Source organism: Xenopus laevis, chromosome 5L (assembly GCF_017654675.1).
Source record: "Xenopus laevis strain J_2021 chromosome 5L, Xenopus_laevis_v10.1, whole genome shotgun sequence".
Taxonomy (NCBI): domain Eukaryota; kingdom Metazoa; phylum Chordata; class Amphibia; order Anura; family Pipidae; genus Xenopus; species Xenopus laevis.
The window spans coordinates 168397607-168417838 of NC_054379.1; the positions used below are offsets into that span (position 1 = coordinate 168397607).

Consider the following 20232-nt stretch of genomic DNA (forward strand, 5'->3'; position numbering starts at 1 on the left):
TATTCATTATTATTATTATTATTATCAGCTCAGCCAATCGAACAAGCTGCCCAGGCTCCATTTTCTCCATTCCAATCACCAACAGCCCAAAACTGGCAGAGCATTCTGGGAGTTGTAGTTCAACAGCAGTGAAATATCTACACAATTTAATTTAAACAGTGGGGCCCCACAATGTATATATGGGGACCCCAGTACTAAGGACAGCCCCCCAATATACACACCATGCCCAACAAATACAGAGCCTATATTTATATTTACTATGGCTCATTTTTAGGTAAATATAATGGTGCTGGTGTTGAACCTCATCTCACTCATCTCATTTGGGATCAGTCCTGGGAGCTACTGGGATCCACTGAGATTGTATTTAGGGGATTGTTTGGCTACAGGATAAATCCCGCCTCCAGATATATCAGGAATAATAACACCCCCATTGTGTCATCACTGCAGTGACGTTACTATAAGAGGAGGAGGGGCAGATATAGTTACCCAGTGAGACGTTTGTTCTCCTCCTGAGGATCATCATTGTGGCTGTGCGGATATAAAATGTCAGACATAAGTGTGGGGGAGGGGGGATTATTACTGGGGGGCACAGTCTACCTAAATCCTCTGCCTCTTCCAAGTGTTTGCCGGTGCCCTTGTCTCTGTACCCCCCTCACATACAGCAGGACTTACATATAAAATCCCGCGTCGCTCATCACTAATCAGTAGTGCTGCTGCAGCCTCCACTGGTTTCTAGTAAGCCCTGCAGCCTGCATGTGAATGTGTGTGTTTATATGTGTGAGTGTGTGTGCGTGTGTAACCTTATTTATAAATGGGCCTCAGTGGTATTACAATCCCATTTAAAGGACAAGGAAAGTGTAAAATAGAATAAGGCTAGAAATGCTGTATTTTGTATACTAAACATAAACATGAACTCACTGCACCACAAGCCTAATCAAACAAATAATTTATGCTTTCAAAGTTGGCTACAGGGGGTCACCATCTTGTAACTTTGTTATACATCTTTGCAAGACCAAGACTGTGCACATGCTCAGTGTGATCTGGGCTGCTTAGGGATCATCATAAATGATCAAAACAGCACAAGTCAAATAATATCTGCCAGAAGCCGATACACAAGACTGATTAATAATCAGAATATACAGACTGCACTGGGTCCTGTATTGTCATGTCATCTAATGTGGATTTTATAGTTTTTGTATTGTTTAATATAAACTTTCTCCAACTCTGCAGAACCAGTGGCTGCAGCAAAATAATCCTCCAAATAGAATCCCAGTTTATCTGTTTAAATCTGGCTCCATGATCTTTGTCCCTGCAGCTGGAGTTGGAAACAGTAAAGGGGATGTAAAGGCAAAAATAAAATCCAATACAAATCTCTACACAGTCGCCGACTGCTCTACAGGGAAACAAACAAAGCTGCTTGAGTTCTGTATGGCTGGGAAGTAAGGCGGGGGCTCCCCCTGCTGTTCATAAGTATGATTGTTTCCCTGCAGAGCAGTTAGGGACCGTCTGACAATTCCTATCCACAGCAGTAAATGAAGGGAGAATTTCACTGCATACAGTCAGGTTTCTTATAAAAACAATACACATTTTTTAATTACAGTATATTGGAGATAGGTTTCTTTTTCATTAAAAAAAGTAAAAATGGGATTTTTTTTTTGCCTTTACATGCCCTTTAAAGCGACGGTGCAGTCACACACACAGAGCAAACCCAGGCAGAATACAGAGGAGTAAGAAATGGAAGGAAAGGTATTTACTTAGGGAAGTGCATCCGGTGTAAATGTTCCACACTGGGGTTACAGTTTGTGTTGTAGTCAGAACTGCTGGCTCACTAGTGGGCATAGAGGTTCCTATAATAATAATAATAATAATAATAGAAGTTATTGTGTATGTGGATTAGTGTCAGTCTCTCATTCTCTCCCCGGCATCTCCAGTTGTTACAGTGGGAATAACAGAAACATTTCCTTAGGGAGCAGCCGTTTTGGTTTCCCGGGGCAACCAGTGATCTTTTGCATTAGAGAGTTTCCTTTGCTGCAGCTGTGGATGTGGCAGAATATTGTCCCTTTCTCTCCCTGCAGTGATACATTATTTATGTGAGTGAATCATTCTGTAGTTTTACCTGCCGGACACATCGAATATTTATCCTTCTGTCTGTCCCCCACATAAATACCCCCACTGTGGCCCGGCACCTCCCCGAGGGCAAATACCTCAACATCAGGGGTTACAGATTATATATATAAATAGGGAGTTGTGATGCCGCCTGTAATAGAACCCCAATAGCAAGTGGCACCCACATACAGTAGAAGAAGAAGAAGAAGAAGATGGCAGTTGGGCATGAGGGTGGCAGTTGGACAAGACAGGGACTCTAACACTTGATATTGTTTTTATTATTATTATGTGTATTTGAATCACATTTCCTAGGACTGGGCACTGCCAATTGCAACAGCTGAAGGAACATCAGGTGGATCAACCCAAAATTGGTGACAATTCACTAAAGCGGCTCTGCCCTGACCCCATTCTGTCAGTCTGACTCTTTAGCCCCCCCTGCTGCCCCATATAGGGAAATGTCACATGTACAATTCAGTTTAACTCTCTCACAACCTCAGGGTCGGTGGATTTATATTTCACCGCTGCAGCTTCATTTATTGGTCACTTGTGAGCAGCAGAGAAACACTGAGCCTTACTGTAGCCAAATACACAATCCCTATGCCATGCCGGCCTCTGGGTATGAGATTTATTGCTAATGTAGGGGATTGGGATTAGGTTTTGCTCCTATAAAAACTAAACGTTCTCGACCCAAACCACTTCAACCGTGACATACTGCTCATACAAAAGCTCCAAAGACATTCACGTGCACTTGAGCGTCGCTGGTGCAAATCCCGCTCAGAATCAGACTTTTGGAGCTACAAATCTGCCCTGCGCTCCTTTAACACCAGCCTCTTCCAAGCCAAACAAACTTACTTTACTTCACTCATTAACTCCCTTTCTAAAAAACCAGCACAACTTTTCTCCACCTTTAACCCTCTCCTTTCCCCTTCTCCACCCCCTCCATGCACATCTGTCTCTGCTCAAGATATTGCTGAGCACTTCAAAAACAAAATTGTCACTATCAGAAGGGACATTACACTACTCAACCCCCCTAGACTTCCACCACCCTCCCTCCACACTCCCCAGTCTCTCCTGTGCTCCTTCACCCCTGTCACTGATGAGGAATCTCAAAGCTTCTGGCCTCTTCTCACCTTACCACCTGCCGCTTGATCCAATTCCCTCAAAACTTCTCCGCAATACCAATCCTTGTCTAATCAAAGCCTTAACTCACCTATTTAATCTTTCGCTCTCAACTGGACTGTTTCCTTCTCAACTAAAACATGCTCTTGTCACCCCCATTCTGAAATAACCCTCTCTTGATCCCTCCAATCTTGACAACCTCCGACCTATCTCTCTGCTACCTTTCATCTCTAAACTACTTGAGCGCCTAGTCTACAACCGACTTACCTCATTCCTCTCTGACAATAACCTGCTGGACCCCCTACAATCTGGTTTTAAGCCACAACACTCCACGGAAACTGCCCTGACTCGACTAACTAATGACCTTTTAACTTCTAATACTGCTTGATCTCTCAGCCGCATTTGACACTGTAGATCACCCTCTCCTCCTCCAGTCCCTCCAGTCGCTTGGCCTTAGTGACACAGCCCTGTCCTGGTTCTCTTCTTACATCACCAATCGTTCCTTCAGTGTCTCCTACAATGGAATATCATCTTCTCCCCTACCTCTTTCTGTTGGAGTTCCTCAAGGCTCTGTCCTGGGACCATTACTATTCTCCCTCTATACTTCCTCCCTTGGCAAATTAATAAATTCATATGGTTTCCACTACCACCTCTATGCTGACGATACTCAGATCTATCTCTCATCTCCTGATCTCAACCCAGAACTCCTAACTCGCATCTCCTCCTGCCTGTCCTCTATCTCTACCTGGATGTCGCAACGCTACCTTAAATTAAACCTCTCTAAAACTGAAATGGTTCTCTTTCCTCCAACTAACACCAGTAACATCCCGGAAGTATCCATCATAGTTAACAATTCCACTATCACCCCCTCTCCCCAGGCCCGGTGCCTTGGGGTTATCCTAGATTCTGCCCTGTCATTCACTCCTCATATCCAGTCACTTATTAAATCATGTCACTTCCACCTAAGGAACATATCCAAAATACCATCTTTTATCACCCAAAATTCTTATTCACTCTCTCATCATATCACGTCTAGACTACTGTAACTCTCTTTTAATTGGCCTCCCCCTCCAGAGACTGTCAGCTCTCCAGTCCATAATGAACACTGCTGCGAGGCTCATACACCTCAGCAACCGCTCCTCCTCTTCCTCACCATTCTGTCAATCCCTGCACTGGCTTCCGTTACCTTTCAGAATCAAATTCAAATTAATGACCCTGACTTTCAAAGCACTTCACAACTCTGCTCCACCCTACATCTCTGAACTCATCTCTATATACTCACCCACTCGCTTACTACTCTCCTCTACTGACCTGCTCCTCAACTCTTCTCTCATTACCTCCTCACATGCTCACATTCAAGACTTTGCAAGGGCTGCACCCCTCCTCCAGAATTCTCTCGCACGGTCTGTCCGACTTTCTCCCAATCTTTCTGCTTTCAAAAGATCTCTTATACGCACTTCTTTAGAGAAGCCTCCCCTCACTCTGCTTAACTACCAAATACAACACCACATACAGTACCACATTTCTCACTCACTTAGTTCTGATCTTGCCACTCCAACACCTTGTGTCTTATTTCCTTCCCTTTAGATTGTAAGCTCCTTTGCACAGGGCCTTCCTCACCTTTTGTACCAGTATTGGTTGTGACGCATGTTACTCTATATGATCTATGTATGTAATTAATGTGATTTAGTTGTATAAACACATTAACTTTACAGTGCTGCGAAATATGCTGGCGCTATATAAATAAATCTTAATAATAATAATAATAATAATAATAATTGGGAATTTAGCTTCCCCTTTAACAGGATAGTCTCCTAAGGTATTGGCAGCTATATGAGCCTCAGTATGTGTTTATATAGTCATAGACATACAAGGGAGATCAGCTCAAATCAGGGAATGACCTTTATAGTTCCTAGTTTATCCACTAGGTGGCAATATTGTAAGAAGTATATAAGCTGTAGTAGTAGTAGTAGAAGTAGTGCTCTGGGTCAATTTTGGAGTAGCCCTTAACTGAGCAGGCAGGTAGGATCTGGTGGAAGCTAGATAGTTCAGACCTAGTAGGAAATAATCTTTAATACGTCGCTCTAGTGGTGACAGGTATATTAGGGCTATTTAGCCCAGCAGCCCAGAGCTCCACTGAGGAGGAATATCATTAGGAGGAATATCAGTAGGAGGAATATCATTAGGAGGAATATCAGTAGGAGGAATATCAGTAGGACATATTTGTTGGGTGCACTACAGGCAAGACAAAGAGATTATGTGCAGAGGCTCAGGGATGAGGAAAGTATCTCTGGGTTCCACTTTGGGCAGGTCCTGAAAGCTGGGGGAGCCTCTTAATTAACTGCTCTGATCTCATTGATTACACTGTGGATATATATATATATATATATATATATATATATATATATATATATATATATATATATATACTGACTGATACTCTATGCTGTGAGTACATCTTTAACTTCCACCCTGTTCTGTTATCCTGCAAAGTTCTCCGATATCTTATTACTCTCCTTTGTGGATCTTGTTTATAATAATGATGGTATCTCAAACCCGAGAGATCCAGTTGCACTACACCCTAATCTCCATCATCAGTGAGGAGGGCTCATGCTTATTAAAGGAAAGTCTCATCTAGGGCAAATATCAGTAAGATAATTTTACTAAAGTCTTTCACTAATTATTGTCATTCCCCCGACAGGACTGAAATCTAATTGTAATTCCCAGGCAGTGTCTCATTCGCTGTATTTTAAGCAGATTCTCTGCCTCTTTTGAGTCGGAACTGACGGGAATTTACTGGGCTCGTTGCCAGGCGGCAAATATTTACAAACGGGATTTATTTTACATTCATTGCTGGGACCCCCACGTCTCACACCCGTATTGTCTGTGATATAAATGTGCTCTCGTGAATAATAATAATAATGATGATAATAATAATGATAATGACAATGATAATAATAATGATAATACAACGTCTCCAGTATTCACAACTACGGGTCAGTAACACTAGGACTGGACTCTCTGGGATGTGGATCAGTGGGTCCCACTAGTACTGGACACACACTGGATATTCCAAATGCCCCAAACTCAGACTCAGAAGTGTTGTAACTTAGTAACTATGCATCGGTGTAACTATGTATTTGTGTAACTGTGTATTGGTGTAACTGTGTATTGGTGTAACTGTGTATTGGTGTAACTGTGTATTGTGTATCGGTGTAACTACGTAATGGTGTAACTACGTAATGGTGTAACTATGTTTTGGTGTAACTATGTTTTGGTGTAACTGTGTATTGGTGTAACTATGTATTGGTATAACTATGTAATGGTGTAACTATGTATTGGTGTAACTGTATTTGTGTAACTGTGTATTGGTGTAACTGTATTTGTGTAACTGTGTATTTGTGTAACTATGTATTGGTGTAACTATGTAATGGTGTAACTATGTATTTGTGTAACCATGTAATGGTGTAACTATGTATCAGTGTAACTATGTATGGGTGTAACTATGTAACAGTGTAACTATGTATTTGTGTAACCATGTAATGGTGTAACTATGTTTCAGTGTAACTATGTATCGGTGTAACTATGTAACGGTGTAACTATGTATCAGTGTAACTATGTATCGGTGTAACTATGTAACGGTGTAACTATGTATTTGTGTAACTATGTATCTGTGTAACTATGTATCGCTGTAGCTATGTAACGGTGTAACTATGTATTTGTGTAACTATGTATCTGTGTAACTATGTATCGGTGTAGCTATGTATCGGTGTAACTATGTATCTGTGTAACTATGTAACGGTGTAACTATGTATTTGTGTAACTATGTATCTGTGTAACTATGTATCGGTGTAACTATGTATCGGTGTAACTATGTATCGGTGGTAACTATGTATCGGTGTAACTATGTAACGGTGTAACTATGTATTTGTGTAACTATGTATCTGTGTAACTATGTATCGGTGTAGCTATGTATCGGCGTAACTATGTATTGGTGTAACTATATAACAAAGCTGCAGTGAGACTTATTATTGGGGATCACACTTGATGAGAGAGAGAGCCCCTATATTGGGGACATGAGAGGGAAAGTTTAGGGGAGCAGAGCAGACAGGTGGAGGCGCCACAGCACAACATGCACAACTACACATCACACGTGTGTAACACTGATACCTGGAGAGAAGAGAACACTGACTGTTATTATCCCCCTCTCCCACATCTTCTTCACTGTTATAGTAATGTCCTTCCTCTTCATTCCTACGAGCAGCAAAGACACACGTCAGCGCCCCCTTGTGGACCCCACAGCTGGTTACCCCCCAATTCTTCCTTCAGTGACCCCCACAGCAATGAACTGCAAGAAATTGAATTAACTCATCATGGGCACGGAGAACCCCTAGTTACAGCAACACCCCAAATTTTAGTGATAAAACCAAGAAGTGATATGGGGTCCCCCCACTTTTATCATCCCCCCTGTGCTGTATTGCCAGATGCATTAAGGCAAAGGAAACCCCAAATTACAAGAAACTGCTCTGGATTAAGGAAATTTATATTTTTCACATTCCACTCTCATATTTCCTCCTGGGAGAGTCGACTTCTTCTCTCGGCTTGGAAATATTTTTCTCTCTATTACAACTGCCCTGCTCCGTATACACAAGCAATTAGAATGAGTGTAGCCAATGCAACAGCTTTACAGCGCCATCAGCTGCCCAGTGCTAGTACTGCACTTGCTTTCTCCATTGCCGGCAGCCTTTCTGCCACTCACAGTTATATTTATTGAGTGCACTCAGTGAGAGCCCACTCAGCCGGCCAGTCTTTGGAATCTGGTGCTTCCAGGCCCATAGGGATTGCTGTGTGTCCAGGTGCAACACATTCCTTTATAGAGGGGCCCATAGGAAATAAATGAGCATAAAATTAATTAATTTACATACTAAATCAAGAGTTACATTTGGGGTAGATTTATAGATACATTTATAGCTCTGGCACTTTAACATCACAATTAAATCCAGGCAGCATGGATAAAGCCATGGCTAGAAGCCGACAGAGACAATTTGCCCCGTAGAATTGCAGCTTATCTAGATATGGAGACTTTGCAGCAGTGTCATTATCCAACGATTTCAGTTGAACATTTTCTCCGTCCATTATCCCAACTGAAAAGATAAAAATGACTTTCCCTTTTATTAAAGCTCCAATGTGTAGTCCTGGCAGAGAACAGAGAATTATGGTTCTGGTTCAGAAATCCATATGGAAAGCGTTGCCTTTAATTAAACTCTCAGCACTTGTTCTGATCTTCATTCTCTTAACGAGCCAAACTCAGGAGTCATTGTCTTCCCGGCTGTATATTATATTTTGTGTTAGCAAAGAGCTTCCCCAAAGCACTTACTGTCTGTAATATGTATATAATGGCACTTACTGTCTGTAATATGTATATAATGGGCACTTACTGTCTGTATTATGTATATAATGGCACTTACTGTCTGTAATATGTATATAATGGCACTTACTATATGTAATATGTATATAATGGCACTTACTATATGTAATATGTATATAATGGCACTTACTATATGTAATATGTATATAATGGCACTTACTATATGTAATATCTATATAATGGCACTTACTATATGTAATATGTATATAATGGCACTTACTATATGTAATATGTATATAATGGGACTTACTGTCTGTAATATGTATATAATGGGCACTTACTGTCTTTAATATGTATATAATGGCACTTGCTGTATGTAATATGTATATAATGGCACTTACTGTCTGTAATATGTATATAATGGGCACTTACTGTCTTTAATATGTATATAATGACACTTACTGTCTGTAATATGTATATAATGGGCACTTACTGTCTTTAATATGTATATAATGGCACTTGCTGTATGTAATATGTATATAATGGCACTTACTGTCTGTAATATGTATATAATGGCACTTACTGTCTGTAATATGTATATAATGGCACTTACTGTATGTAATATGTATATAATGGCACTTACTGTCTGTAATATGTATATAATGGCACTTACTGTCTGTAATATGTATATAATGGCACTTACTGTCTGTAATATGTATATAATGGCACTTACTGTCTGTAATATCTATATAATGGCACTTACTGTCTGTAATATGTATATAATGGGCACTTACTGTCTGTATTATGTATATAATGGCACTTACTGTCTGTAATATGTATATAATGGCACTTACTGTCTGTAATATGTATATAATGGCACTTACTGTCTGTAATATGTATATAATGGCACTTACTGTCTGTAATATGTATATAATGGGCACTTACTGTCTGTATTATGTATATAATGGCACTTACTGTCTGTAATATGTATATAATGGCACTTACTATATGTAATATGTATATAATGGCACTTACTGTCTGTAATATGTATATAATGGCACTTACTGTCTGTAATATGTATATAATGGCACTTACTGTATGTAATATGTATATAATGGCACTTACTGTCTGTAATATGTATATAATGGGCACTTACTGTCTGTATTATGTATATAATGGCACTTACTGTCTGTAATATGTATATAATGGCACTTACTATATGTAATATGTATATAATGGCACTTGCTGTATGTAATATGTATATAATGGCACTTACTGTCTGTAATATGTATATAATGGGCACTTACTGTCTTTAATATGTATATAATGGCACTTGCTGTATGTAATATGTATATAATGGCACTTACTGTCTGTAATATGTATATAATGGGCACTTACGTATGTAATATGTATATAATGGCACTTACTGTCTGTAATATGTATATAATGGGCACTTACTGTCTGTAATATGTATATAATGGGCACTTACGTATGTAATATGTATATAATGGCACTCACTGTCTGTAATATGTATATAATGGCACTTACTGTCTGTAATATGTATATAATGGCACTTACTGTCTGTAATATGTATATAATGGCACTTACTGTATGTAATATGTATATAATGGGCACTTACTGTCTGTAATATGTATATAATGGCACTTACTGTCTGTAATATGTATATAATGGGCACTTACTGTCTGTAATATGTATATAATGGCACTTACTGTATGTAATATGTATATAATGGCACTTACTGTATGTAATATGTATATAATGGGCACTTACTGTCTGTAATATGTATATAATGGCACTTACTGTCTGTAATATGTATATAATGACACTTACTGTCTGTAATATGTATATAATGGGCACTTACGTATGTAATATGTATATAATGACACTTACTGTCTGTAATATGTATATAATGGCACTTACTGTATGTAATATGTATATAATGGCACTTACTGTATGTAATATGTATATAATACACAAAAGCCATGAATATCCTGTAAATTATATCCTTATAAACGGTGAGTTCTGATGTCATTTCTGTCACATGACTCGCTTAAATTTGTGTATTATAATAAATAAAGTACCCCCACTTGCAAAATATGAGGAGATTAGAAGTTACCTCGGAGTTCCATGACCTGTATAACAACATTTGGCCTTCGGCCTCGTACTTTTATATGGTCATGAAACTCCTCGGTAACTTATAATATCCTTATATTTTACAAGAGGGGGTACTTTATTCACTATATAATGGCACTTACTGTCTGTAATATGTATATAATGGCACTTACTGTCTGTAATATGTATATAATGGCACTTACTGTCTGTAATATGTATATAATGGCACTTACTGTCTGTAATATGTATATAATGGCACATACTGTATGTAATATGTATATAATGGGCACTTACTGTCTGTAATATGTATATAATGGCACTTACTGTATGTAATATGTATATAATGGCACTTACTGTATGTAATATGTATATAATGGGCACTTACTGTCTGTAATATGTATATAATGGCACTTACTGTCTGTAATATGTATATAATGGCACTTACTGTATGTAATATGTATATAATGACACTTACTGTATGTAATATGTATATAATGGGCACTTACTGTCTGTAATATGTATATAATGGCACTTACTGTATGTAATATGTATATAATGGGCACTTACTGTCTGTAATATGTATATAATGGCACTTACTGTCTGTAATATGTATATAATGGGCACTTACTGTCTGTAATATGTATATAATGGCACTTACTGTATGTAATATGTATATAATGGGCACTTACTGTCTGTAATATGTATATAATGGCACTTACTGTCTGTAATATGTATATAATGGCACTTACTGTATGTAATATGTATATAATGGCACTTACTGTATGTAATATGTATATAATTGCACTTGCTGTATGTAATATGTATATAATGGCACTTACTGTCTGTAATATGTATATAATGGGCACTTACGTATGTAATATGTATATAATGGCACTTACTGTCTGTAATATGTATATAATGGGCACTTACTGTCTGTAATATGTATATAATGGGCACTTACGTATGTAATATGTATATAATGACACTTACTGTCTGTAATATGTATATAATGGCACTTACTGTCTGTAATATGTATATAATGGCACTTACGTATGTAATATGTATATAATGGGCACTTACTGTCTGTAATATGTATATAATGGCACTTACTGTCTGTAATATGTATATAATGGCACTTACTGTCTGTAATATGTATATAATGGGCACTTACGTATGTAATATGTATATAATGGCACTTACTGTCTGTAATATGTATATAATGGGCACTTACTGTCTTTAATATGTATATAATGGCACTTGCTGTATGTAATATGTATATAATGGCACTTACTGTCTGTAATATGTATATAATGGGCACTTACTGTCTTTAATATGTATATAATGGCACTTGCTGTATGTAATATGTATATAATGGCACTTACTGTCTGTAATATGTATATAATGGGCACTTACGTATGTAATATGTATATAATGGCACTTACTGTCTGTAATATGTATATAATGGCACTTACTGTCTGTAATATGTATATAATGGCACTTACTGTCTGTAATATGTATATAATGGGCACTTACTGTCTGTAATATGTATATAATGGGCACTTACGTATGTAATATGTATATAATGGCACTCACTGTCTGTAATATGTATATAATGGCACTTACTGTCTGTAATATGTATATAATGGCACTTACTGTATGTAATATGTATATAATGGGCACTTACTGTCTGTAATATGTATATAATGGCACTTACTGTCTGTAATATGTATATAATGGGCACTTACTGTCTGTAATATGTATATAATGGCACTTACTGTATGTAATATGTATATAATGGCACTTACTGTATGTAATATGTATATAATGGGCACTTACTGTCTGTAATATGTATATAATGGCACTTACTGTCTGTAATATGTATATAATGGGCACTTACTGTCTGTAATATGTATATAATGGCACTTACTGTCTGTAATATGTATATAATGGCACTTACTGTATGTAATATGTATATAATGGCACTTACTGTCTGTAATATGTATATAATGGCACTTACTGTCTGTAATATGTATATAATGGCACTTACTGTCTGTAATATGTATATAATGGGCACTTACTGTGTGTAATATGTATATAATGGGCACTTACTGTCTGTAATATGTATATAATGGCACTTACTGTCTGTAATATGTATATAATGACACTTACTGTCTGTAATATGTATATAATGGCACTTACTGTCTGTAATATGTATATAATGGGCACTTACTGTCTGTAATATGTATATAATGACACTTACTGTCTGTAATATGTATATAATGGCACTTACTGTCTGTAATATGTATATAATGACACTTACTGTCTGTAATATGTATATAATGGCACTTACTGTATGTAATATGTATATAATGGCACTTACTGTCTGTAATATGTATATAATGACACTTACTGTCTGTAATATGTATATAATGGGCACTTACGTATGTAATATGTATATAATGGCACTTACTGTCTGTAATATGTATATAATGACACTTACTGTCTGTAATATGTATATAATGGGCACTTACGTATGTAATATGTATATAATGACACTTACTGTCTGTAATATGTATATAATGGCACTTACTGTATGTAATATGTATATAATGGCACTTACTGTATGTAATATGTATATAATGACACTTACTGTCTGTAATATGTATATAATGGCACTTACTGTCTGTAATATGTATATAATGGCACTTACTGTCTGTAATATGTATATAATGGGCACTTACGTATGTAATATGTATATAATGGCACTTACTGTCTGTAATATGTATATAATGGCACTTACTGTCTGTAATATGTATATAATGGCACTTACTGTATGTAATATGTATATAATGACACTTACTGTCTGTAATATGTATATAATGGGCACTTACGTATGTAATATGTATATAATGACACTTACTGTCTGTAATATGTATATAATGGCACTTACTGTATGTAATATGTATATAATGGCACTTACTGTATGTAATATGTATATAATGACACTTACTGTCTGTAATATGTATATAATGGCACTTACTGTCTGTAATATGTATATAATGGCACTTACTGTCTGTAATATGTATATAATGGGCACTTACGTATGTAATATGTATATAATGGCACTTACTGTCTGTAATATGTATATAATGGCACTTACTGTCTGTAATATGTATATAATGGCACTTACTGTCTGTAATATGTATATAATGGCACTTACTGTCTGTAATATGTATATAATGGGCACTTACGTATGTAATATGTATATAATGGCACTTACTGTCTGTAATATGTATATAATGGCACTTACTGTCTGTAATATGTATATAATGGCACTTACTGTATGTAATATGTATATAATGGGCACTTACGTATGTAATATGTATATAATGGGCACTTACTGTCTGTAATATGTATATAATGGGCACTTACTGTGTATATGTATTTAATGGGCACCTATGATGGGGGTGTCTAGCAAGCGCACAATCATGGTTACGGGAAGGGGGCTCCCATTGTATCTCACAGAGACAGGAGTCGGACACCCACCAGTGTAAGGGGATGGGGTCAGTAAGGGCTCTTACTCACGAGCGTTTTTACCTGCGCTCCCCTGCGTTCCGTTTTTCTGCGTTCAGCCGCAGGAGAGCGCAGGAATAGACGCATTTCATTATTTCAAATGGGGCTGTACTCACACAGGCGCGTGTAGGCGCCGAATGCAGGAAAAATGCAGCATGTTGTGTCTCAACCTGCGGTCGGCACCTACACGCGCCTGTGTGAGTACAGCCCCATTTGAAATAATGAAATGCGTCTATTCCTGCGCTCCCCTGCATCTGAATACCTAAAAACGGAACGCAGGGGAGCGCAGGTAAAAACGCTCGTGAGTAAGAGCCCTAAGTGCCGCTCAGTGACTGAGTAACAAAGAGCATTTCAGACAAACGTGTGATCAGTTACATCCATTGATCGTGCCCAGTGAAGTAGCTCTCTCTTATTTATCTCTTCCGACAGCCAAAATAGTAAATCAATGCTGTTCAGACTCCGCACTATTTGTATTTCTCTTGCTAAACGGCTCAAACATCACAATTTTATTGAAGGTGCGAGATCTCCGCTCAATAATCTCTCTCTCCCGACGCCTCATTAGCTTTCCCTCCCGCAGGGGCCCAGCATCAACTGAAATCCTTCAATAACAGACCTGGAAGAGACACGGCCTCCGCTGCATTGTTTCAGGAGTCAGAAGCAGCAGTGCAAAGTGTATAACCAGACAGACACTGATTTCAATAGCAACTGCCTTGTAACTGGCCTCATTCTGTGCTGGGGATTGAGAGAAAGTTTCTGCACAATGAGATCAGATACAAAGTACTGGTGAGACGTATTAACCCAAACACATTCCCTCTTCTCTTCCTATTCCTTATTGATCCTTCCCCCCGCTGATAAATAGGCGTTGTGTCTTTAAATAATTCAGTCCATGGGAAGTGCAGCCTGAGAAGCATCAGCTCAGTTACTGGGCAAGAGACATCTGTGCAGAGGCTTCAATTATTTGCTCAGGCTCCATTTATCTCTCAGCAGCTTCACTCATCCATAGGCAAACCCCCAGTTTGGGAAACCCCTCAATTCAGCAGGAACAGCCCCTAAGTTTGCTCATAGTCTGTACAGAGAGATCCCATAAAACTATGGCAGCATAGGTATTCCCTGTACTAAGCACAATTCAGCAGGAACAGTCCCTAAGCTTGCTCATAGTCTGTACAGAGAGATCCCATAAAACTATGGCAGCATAGGTATTCCCTGTACTAAGCACAATTCAGCAGGAACAGTCCCCTAAGTTTGCTCATAGTCTGTACAGAGAGATCCCATAAAACAATGGCAGCATAGATATTCCCCTGTACTAAGCACAATTCAGCAGGAACAGTCCATAAGTTTGCTCATAGTCTGTACAGAGAGATCCCATAAAACTATGGCAGCATAGGTATTCCCCTGTACTAAGCACAATTCAGCAGGAACAGTCCCCTAAGTTTGCTCATAGTCTGTACAGAGAGATGACATAAAACTATGGCAGCATAGGTATTCCCCTGTACTAAGCACAATTCAGCAGGAACAGTCCCTAAGTTTGCTCATAGTCTGTACAGAGAGATCCCATAAAACTATGGCAGCATAGGTATTCCCTGTACTAAGCACAATTCAGCAGGAACAGTCCCCTAAGTTTGCTCATAGTCTGTACAGAGAGATGACATAAAACTATGGCAGTATAGGTATTCCCTGTACTAAGCACAATTCAGCAGGAACAGTCCCCTAAATTTGCTCATAGTCTGTACAGAAAGATCCCATAAAACTATGGCAGCATAGGTATCCCCTGTACTAAGCACAATTCAGCAGGAACAGTCCCTAAGTTTGCTCATAGTCTGTACAGAGAGATCCCATAAAACTATTGTACATAGGTATTCCCTGTACTAAGCACAATTCAGCAGGAACAGCCCCTATGTTTCTTACACCATGGAGAAATCCTGGGTTAATATGAAGTATTAGCATTATAATTTCTCCTCTCTTGAAATACTGCGATTACTGATGCTCCTCGTGTAAGCAGGTCAAGCAGGAACATCACGATAATATAAGATTGGAATTCTCTATAAAGCCCAGACTCACCTCCTAAAGGCTCTCTCCCCAGAGTGCAAGCTCTGTGATCTCCCGGGGGACACGGCTGAGTTCTGACTCTGGCCAGACAGCAAACTCTCTGTCTCAAATTGAAAGTTCCCGACTGTCTCGTTGTGCAGGTTGGAATTGTCCATAAATTCTCCATCGTTCCAGGCGCCAACAGAACCGTCCATGGTCTGGTACCGGATCTCGATGCTGACGCTCGTCTGACAAAGAAATAGAAACGGTTATTTAGGGCAGATTTGGTCTAGTGCCCCTAGAGGAGAAGTTATGAGTCACGGAGTTTGTTTTTTTTTCCCCTTTAAAGAGGTTAACTTTTAGCATGTGATAGAATGGCTACTTCTAAGCAACTTCTCAATTGGTCTTCATTATTCATTTTTATAGTATTTGAATTAGTTGCCTTTTTCTTCTGACTCTTTCCAGCTTTCAAACTGGGGTCACTGACCCCATCTAAAAAAACAAATGCTCAGTAAGGCTACACATTTATTGTTACTTTTTATTCCTCATGTTTCTATTCAGGCCTCTCCTATTCATATTCCAGTCCCTTATTGAAATCAGTGCATGGTTGCTAGGGGAATTTGGACCCTAGCAACCAGATGGCTGAAAGTGCAAACTGGAGAGCTGCTGAATAAAAATCAAAATAACTGAAAAACCACAAATAATACAAAATAGAAACAAATTGGAAATTGTCTGAGAATATCCCTCTCTACATCATAAAGGTGATTAACCCTGTAACCCTTTAACTCTCTCTCACTGGCACAAACCTGCCCTTAATGCTAATGTCTAGTGATGGGCGAATTTATTCGGCAGGCACGAATTTGCCTGTTTTGCCACCAGGGAATAAATTTGTGAATTTGCCTTGAAAATTTGCTGGCGTCTAAAAAAATTTATCGGTGCAGGCGTCAAAATATTTGTTTCACAAATTTTTCGCCAGTTTCACGAAATTGGCAACATTTGTGGCAAAACGGGACACATTTGCCCATCACTACTCCTGTCCCATTGAGTCTAATTGTAATAAAGTGAGTGGAGGAAACGAGATCCAATAATCAGCGAAAGGCAAATGTTACATTTAATTTTCTCCTCGTTATTTCCCTCGGAGCGACTGGCAGACGCACTAATCTCGCGGCTGATGGGATTTCTATTGTGACACAATTCATCTTAATGAAGCACAACATTGTGGCGCAGCCCACGGGCTTTCGTTTATTCCCAATTAGTGAAATCACAGTCACAGATCAAAGTGTAGGTGAGACTCCGCCCCTGTGGGGGTGATGGGGGTCAGTAAGTGTTGCAGAAACATTTTGGGAATACAGAAACCATTAGTGAAACACTTTCAGGAGCAGAAATAGTTAAGTCTAATGCCAAATAAATGTCCCATCTATGGTGACCCCCCTGATACTCTGGTCACATGTAATGAGAGGAAGATGAGTTCATTAAATACTTGGCCACTGGCAGCGTCAGACTGGGGGTCAGGGCCCCCCCAGCAGGAGACAGAACCCCACTAAATAAATGCGCCACTGACAACCCCCTAAAGTTTACAGAGAGGAGAACATTAAATACAATAACTATAAATAACTCCCTTATACAAAGTCCAAATAAAATACTAAATCTATTATTAGTCCGTCCCATATGTCGCCTGTACATTTTGGAAACTTAAAGAGCTGTTGCCATGGAAACAATTTACTGGAGCAGAATATCGGCTGCAGGAGGTCCAGCTCCTTCATTTAAATACAGAGGGGGCCGTGTCTATTGTGCGCAGATCAGAGCGAGTCGAGAGATAAGACAATACAATTTATTCAATTCTGAAACCCCCAGGGGCCCTAAACACCCCCACCAGAATCAAACAGATGGTGTATCGATACCCCCGAGTACTGATACTCCCCGAGTACTGATACTCCCCGAGTACTGATACTCCCCAAGTACTGACACTCCCCGAGTACTGATACTTACTGATACTCCCCGAGTACTGATACTCCCCAAGTACTGATACTCCCGAGTACTGATACTCCCCAAGTACTGATACTCCCGAGTACTGATACTCCCCAAATACTGACACTCCCCGAGTACTGATACTCCCCGAGTACTGATACTCCCCAAGTACTGATACTCCCGAGTACTGATACTCCCCAAATACTGACACTCCCCGAGTACTGATACTTACTGATACTCCCCGAGTACTGATACTCCCCAAGTACTGATACTCCCGAGTACTGATACTCCCCAAATACTGACACTCCCCAAGTACTGATACTCCCCGAGTACTGACACTCTCCAAGTACTGATACTTACTGATACTCCCCGAGTACTGATACTCCCCAAGTACTGATACTCCCCAAGTACTGATACTCCCGAGTACTGATACTCCCCGAGTACTGACACTCCCCAAATACTGACACTCCCAAGTACTGATACTTCCTGAGTACTGATACTCCCCGCGTACTGACAATCTCCAAGTACTGATACTCCCTGAGTACTGATACCCCCCCGAGTACTGACAATCCCCAAGTACTGACACTCCCTGAGTACTGATACTCCCCGAGTACTGATACTCCCCGAGTACTGACACTCCCCGAGGACTGAAACTCCCCGAGTACTGACAGTCCTCGAGTACTGATACTTACTGATACTCCCGAGTTCTGATACTCCCCAAGTACTGATACTCCCCAAGTACTGATACTCCCCGAGTACTGATACTCCCCGAGTACTGACACTCCCCAAGTACTGACACTCCCCAAGTACTGATACTCCCCAAGTACTGATACTCTCCGAGTACTGATACTCCCCAGTACTGATACTCCCCAAGTACTGACACTCCCCAAGTACTGATACTCTCCGAGTACTGATACTCCCCGAGTACTGATACTCCCCGAGTACTGACACTCCCCGAGTACTGATACTTACTGATACTCCCCGAGTACTGATACTCCCCAAGTACTGATACTCCCGAGTACTGATACTCCCCAAATACTGACACTCCCCGAGTACTGATACTTACTGATACTCCCCGAGTACTGATACTCCCGAGTACTGATACTCCCCAAATACTGACACTCCCCAAGTACTGATACTCCCCGAGTACTGACACTCTCCAAGTACTGATACTCCCTGAGTACTGGAACCCCCCCGAGTACTGACACTCCCCAAGTACTGACACTCCTCGAGTATTGACACTCCCCGAGTACTGATACTTACTCATACTCCCCGAGTACTGATACTCCCCAAGTACTGATACTCCCCGAGTACTGATACTCCCCGAGTACTGATACTCCCCGAGTACTGACACTCCCCAAGTACTGACACTCCCCAAGTACTGATACTCCCCAAGTACTGATACTCTCCGTGTACTGACAATCTCCAAGTACTGATACTCCCTGAGTACTGATACCCCCCCGAGTACTGACAATCCCCAAGTACTGACACTCCCTGAGTACTGATACTCCCCGAGTACTGATACTCCCCGAGTACTGACACTTCCCGAGGACTGAAACTCCCCGAGTACTGACAGTCCTCGAGTACTGATACTTACTGATACTCCCGAGTACTGATACTCCCCAAGTACTGATACTCCCCAAGTACTAATACTCCCCGAGTACTGATACTCTCCGAGTACTGATACTCCCCAGTACTGATACTCCCCAAGTACTGACACTCCCCAAGTACTGATACTCCCTGAGTACTGATACTCCCCAAGTACTGATACTCCCCGAGTACTGACACTCCCCGAGTACTGACACTCCCGAGTACTGATACTTACTGATACTCCCCGAGTACTGATACTCCCCAAGTACTGACACTCCCCAAGTACTGATACTTACTGATACTCCCCGAATACTGATACTCCCCAAGTACTGATACTCCCAAGTACTGAT

General features: G+C 39.7%; 1 protein-coding gene across 6 annotated transcripts in view; it reads right to left on the reverse strand.

Annotated features, from left to right (window-relative positions):
• Positions 1–20232, reverse strand: part of otof.L (otoferlin L homeolog) — a 96920-nt gene that overhangs the window by 48089 nt on the left and 28599 nt on the right. For all 6 annotated transcript variants that reach the window (XM_041563645.1, XM_041563643.1, XM_041563646.1 and 3 more), the window contains exon 5: positions 16358–16572. In XM_041563645.1, the coding sequence (XP_041419579.1) occupies positions 16358–16572 (215 nt within the window). The remainder of the gene's footprint in view (positions 1–16357; positions 16573–20232) is intronic.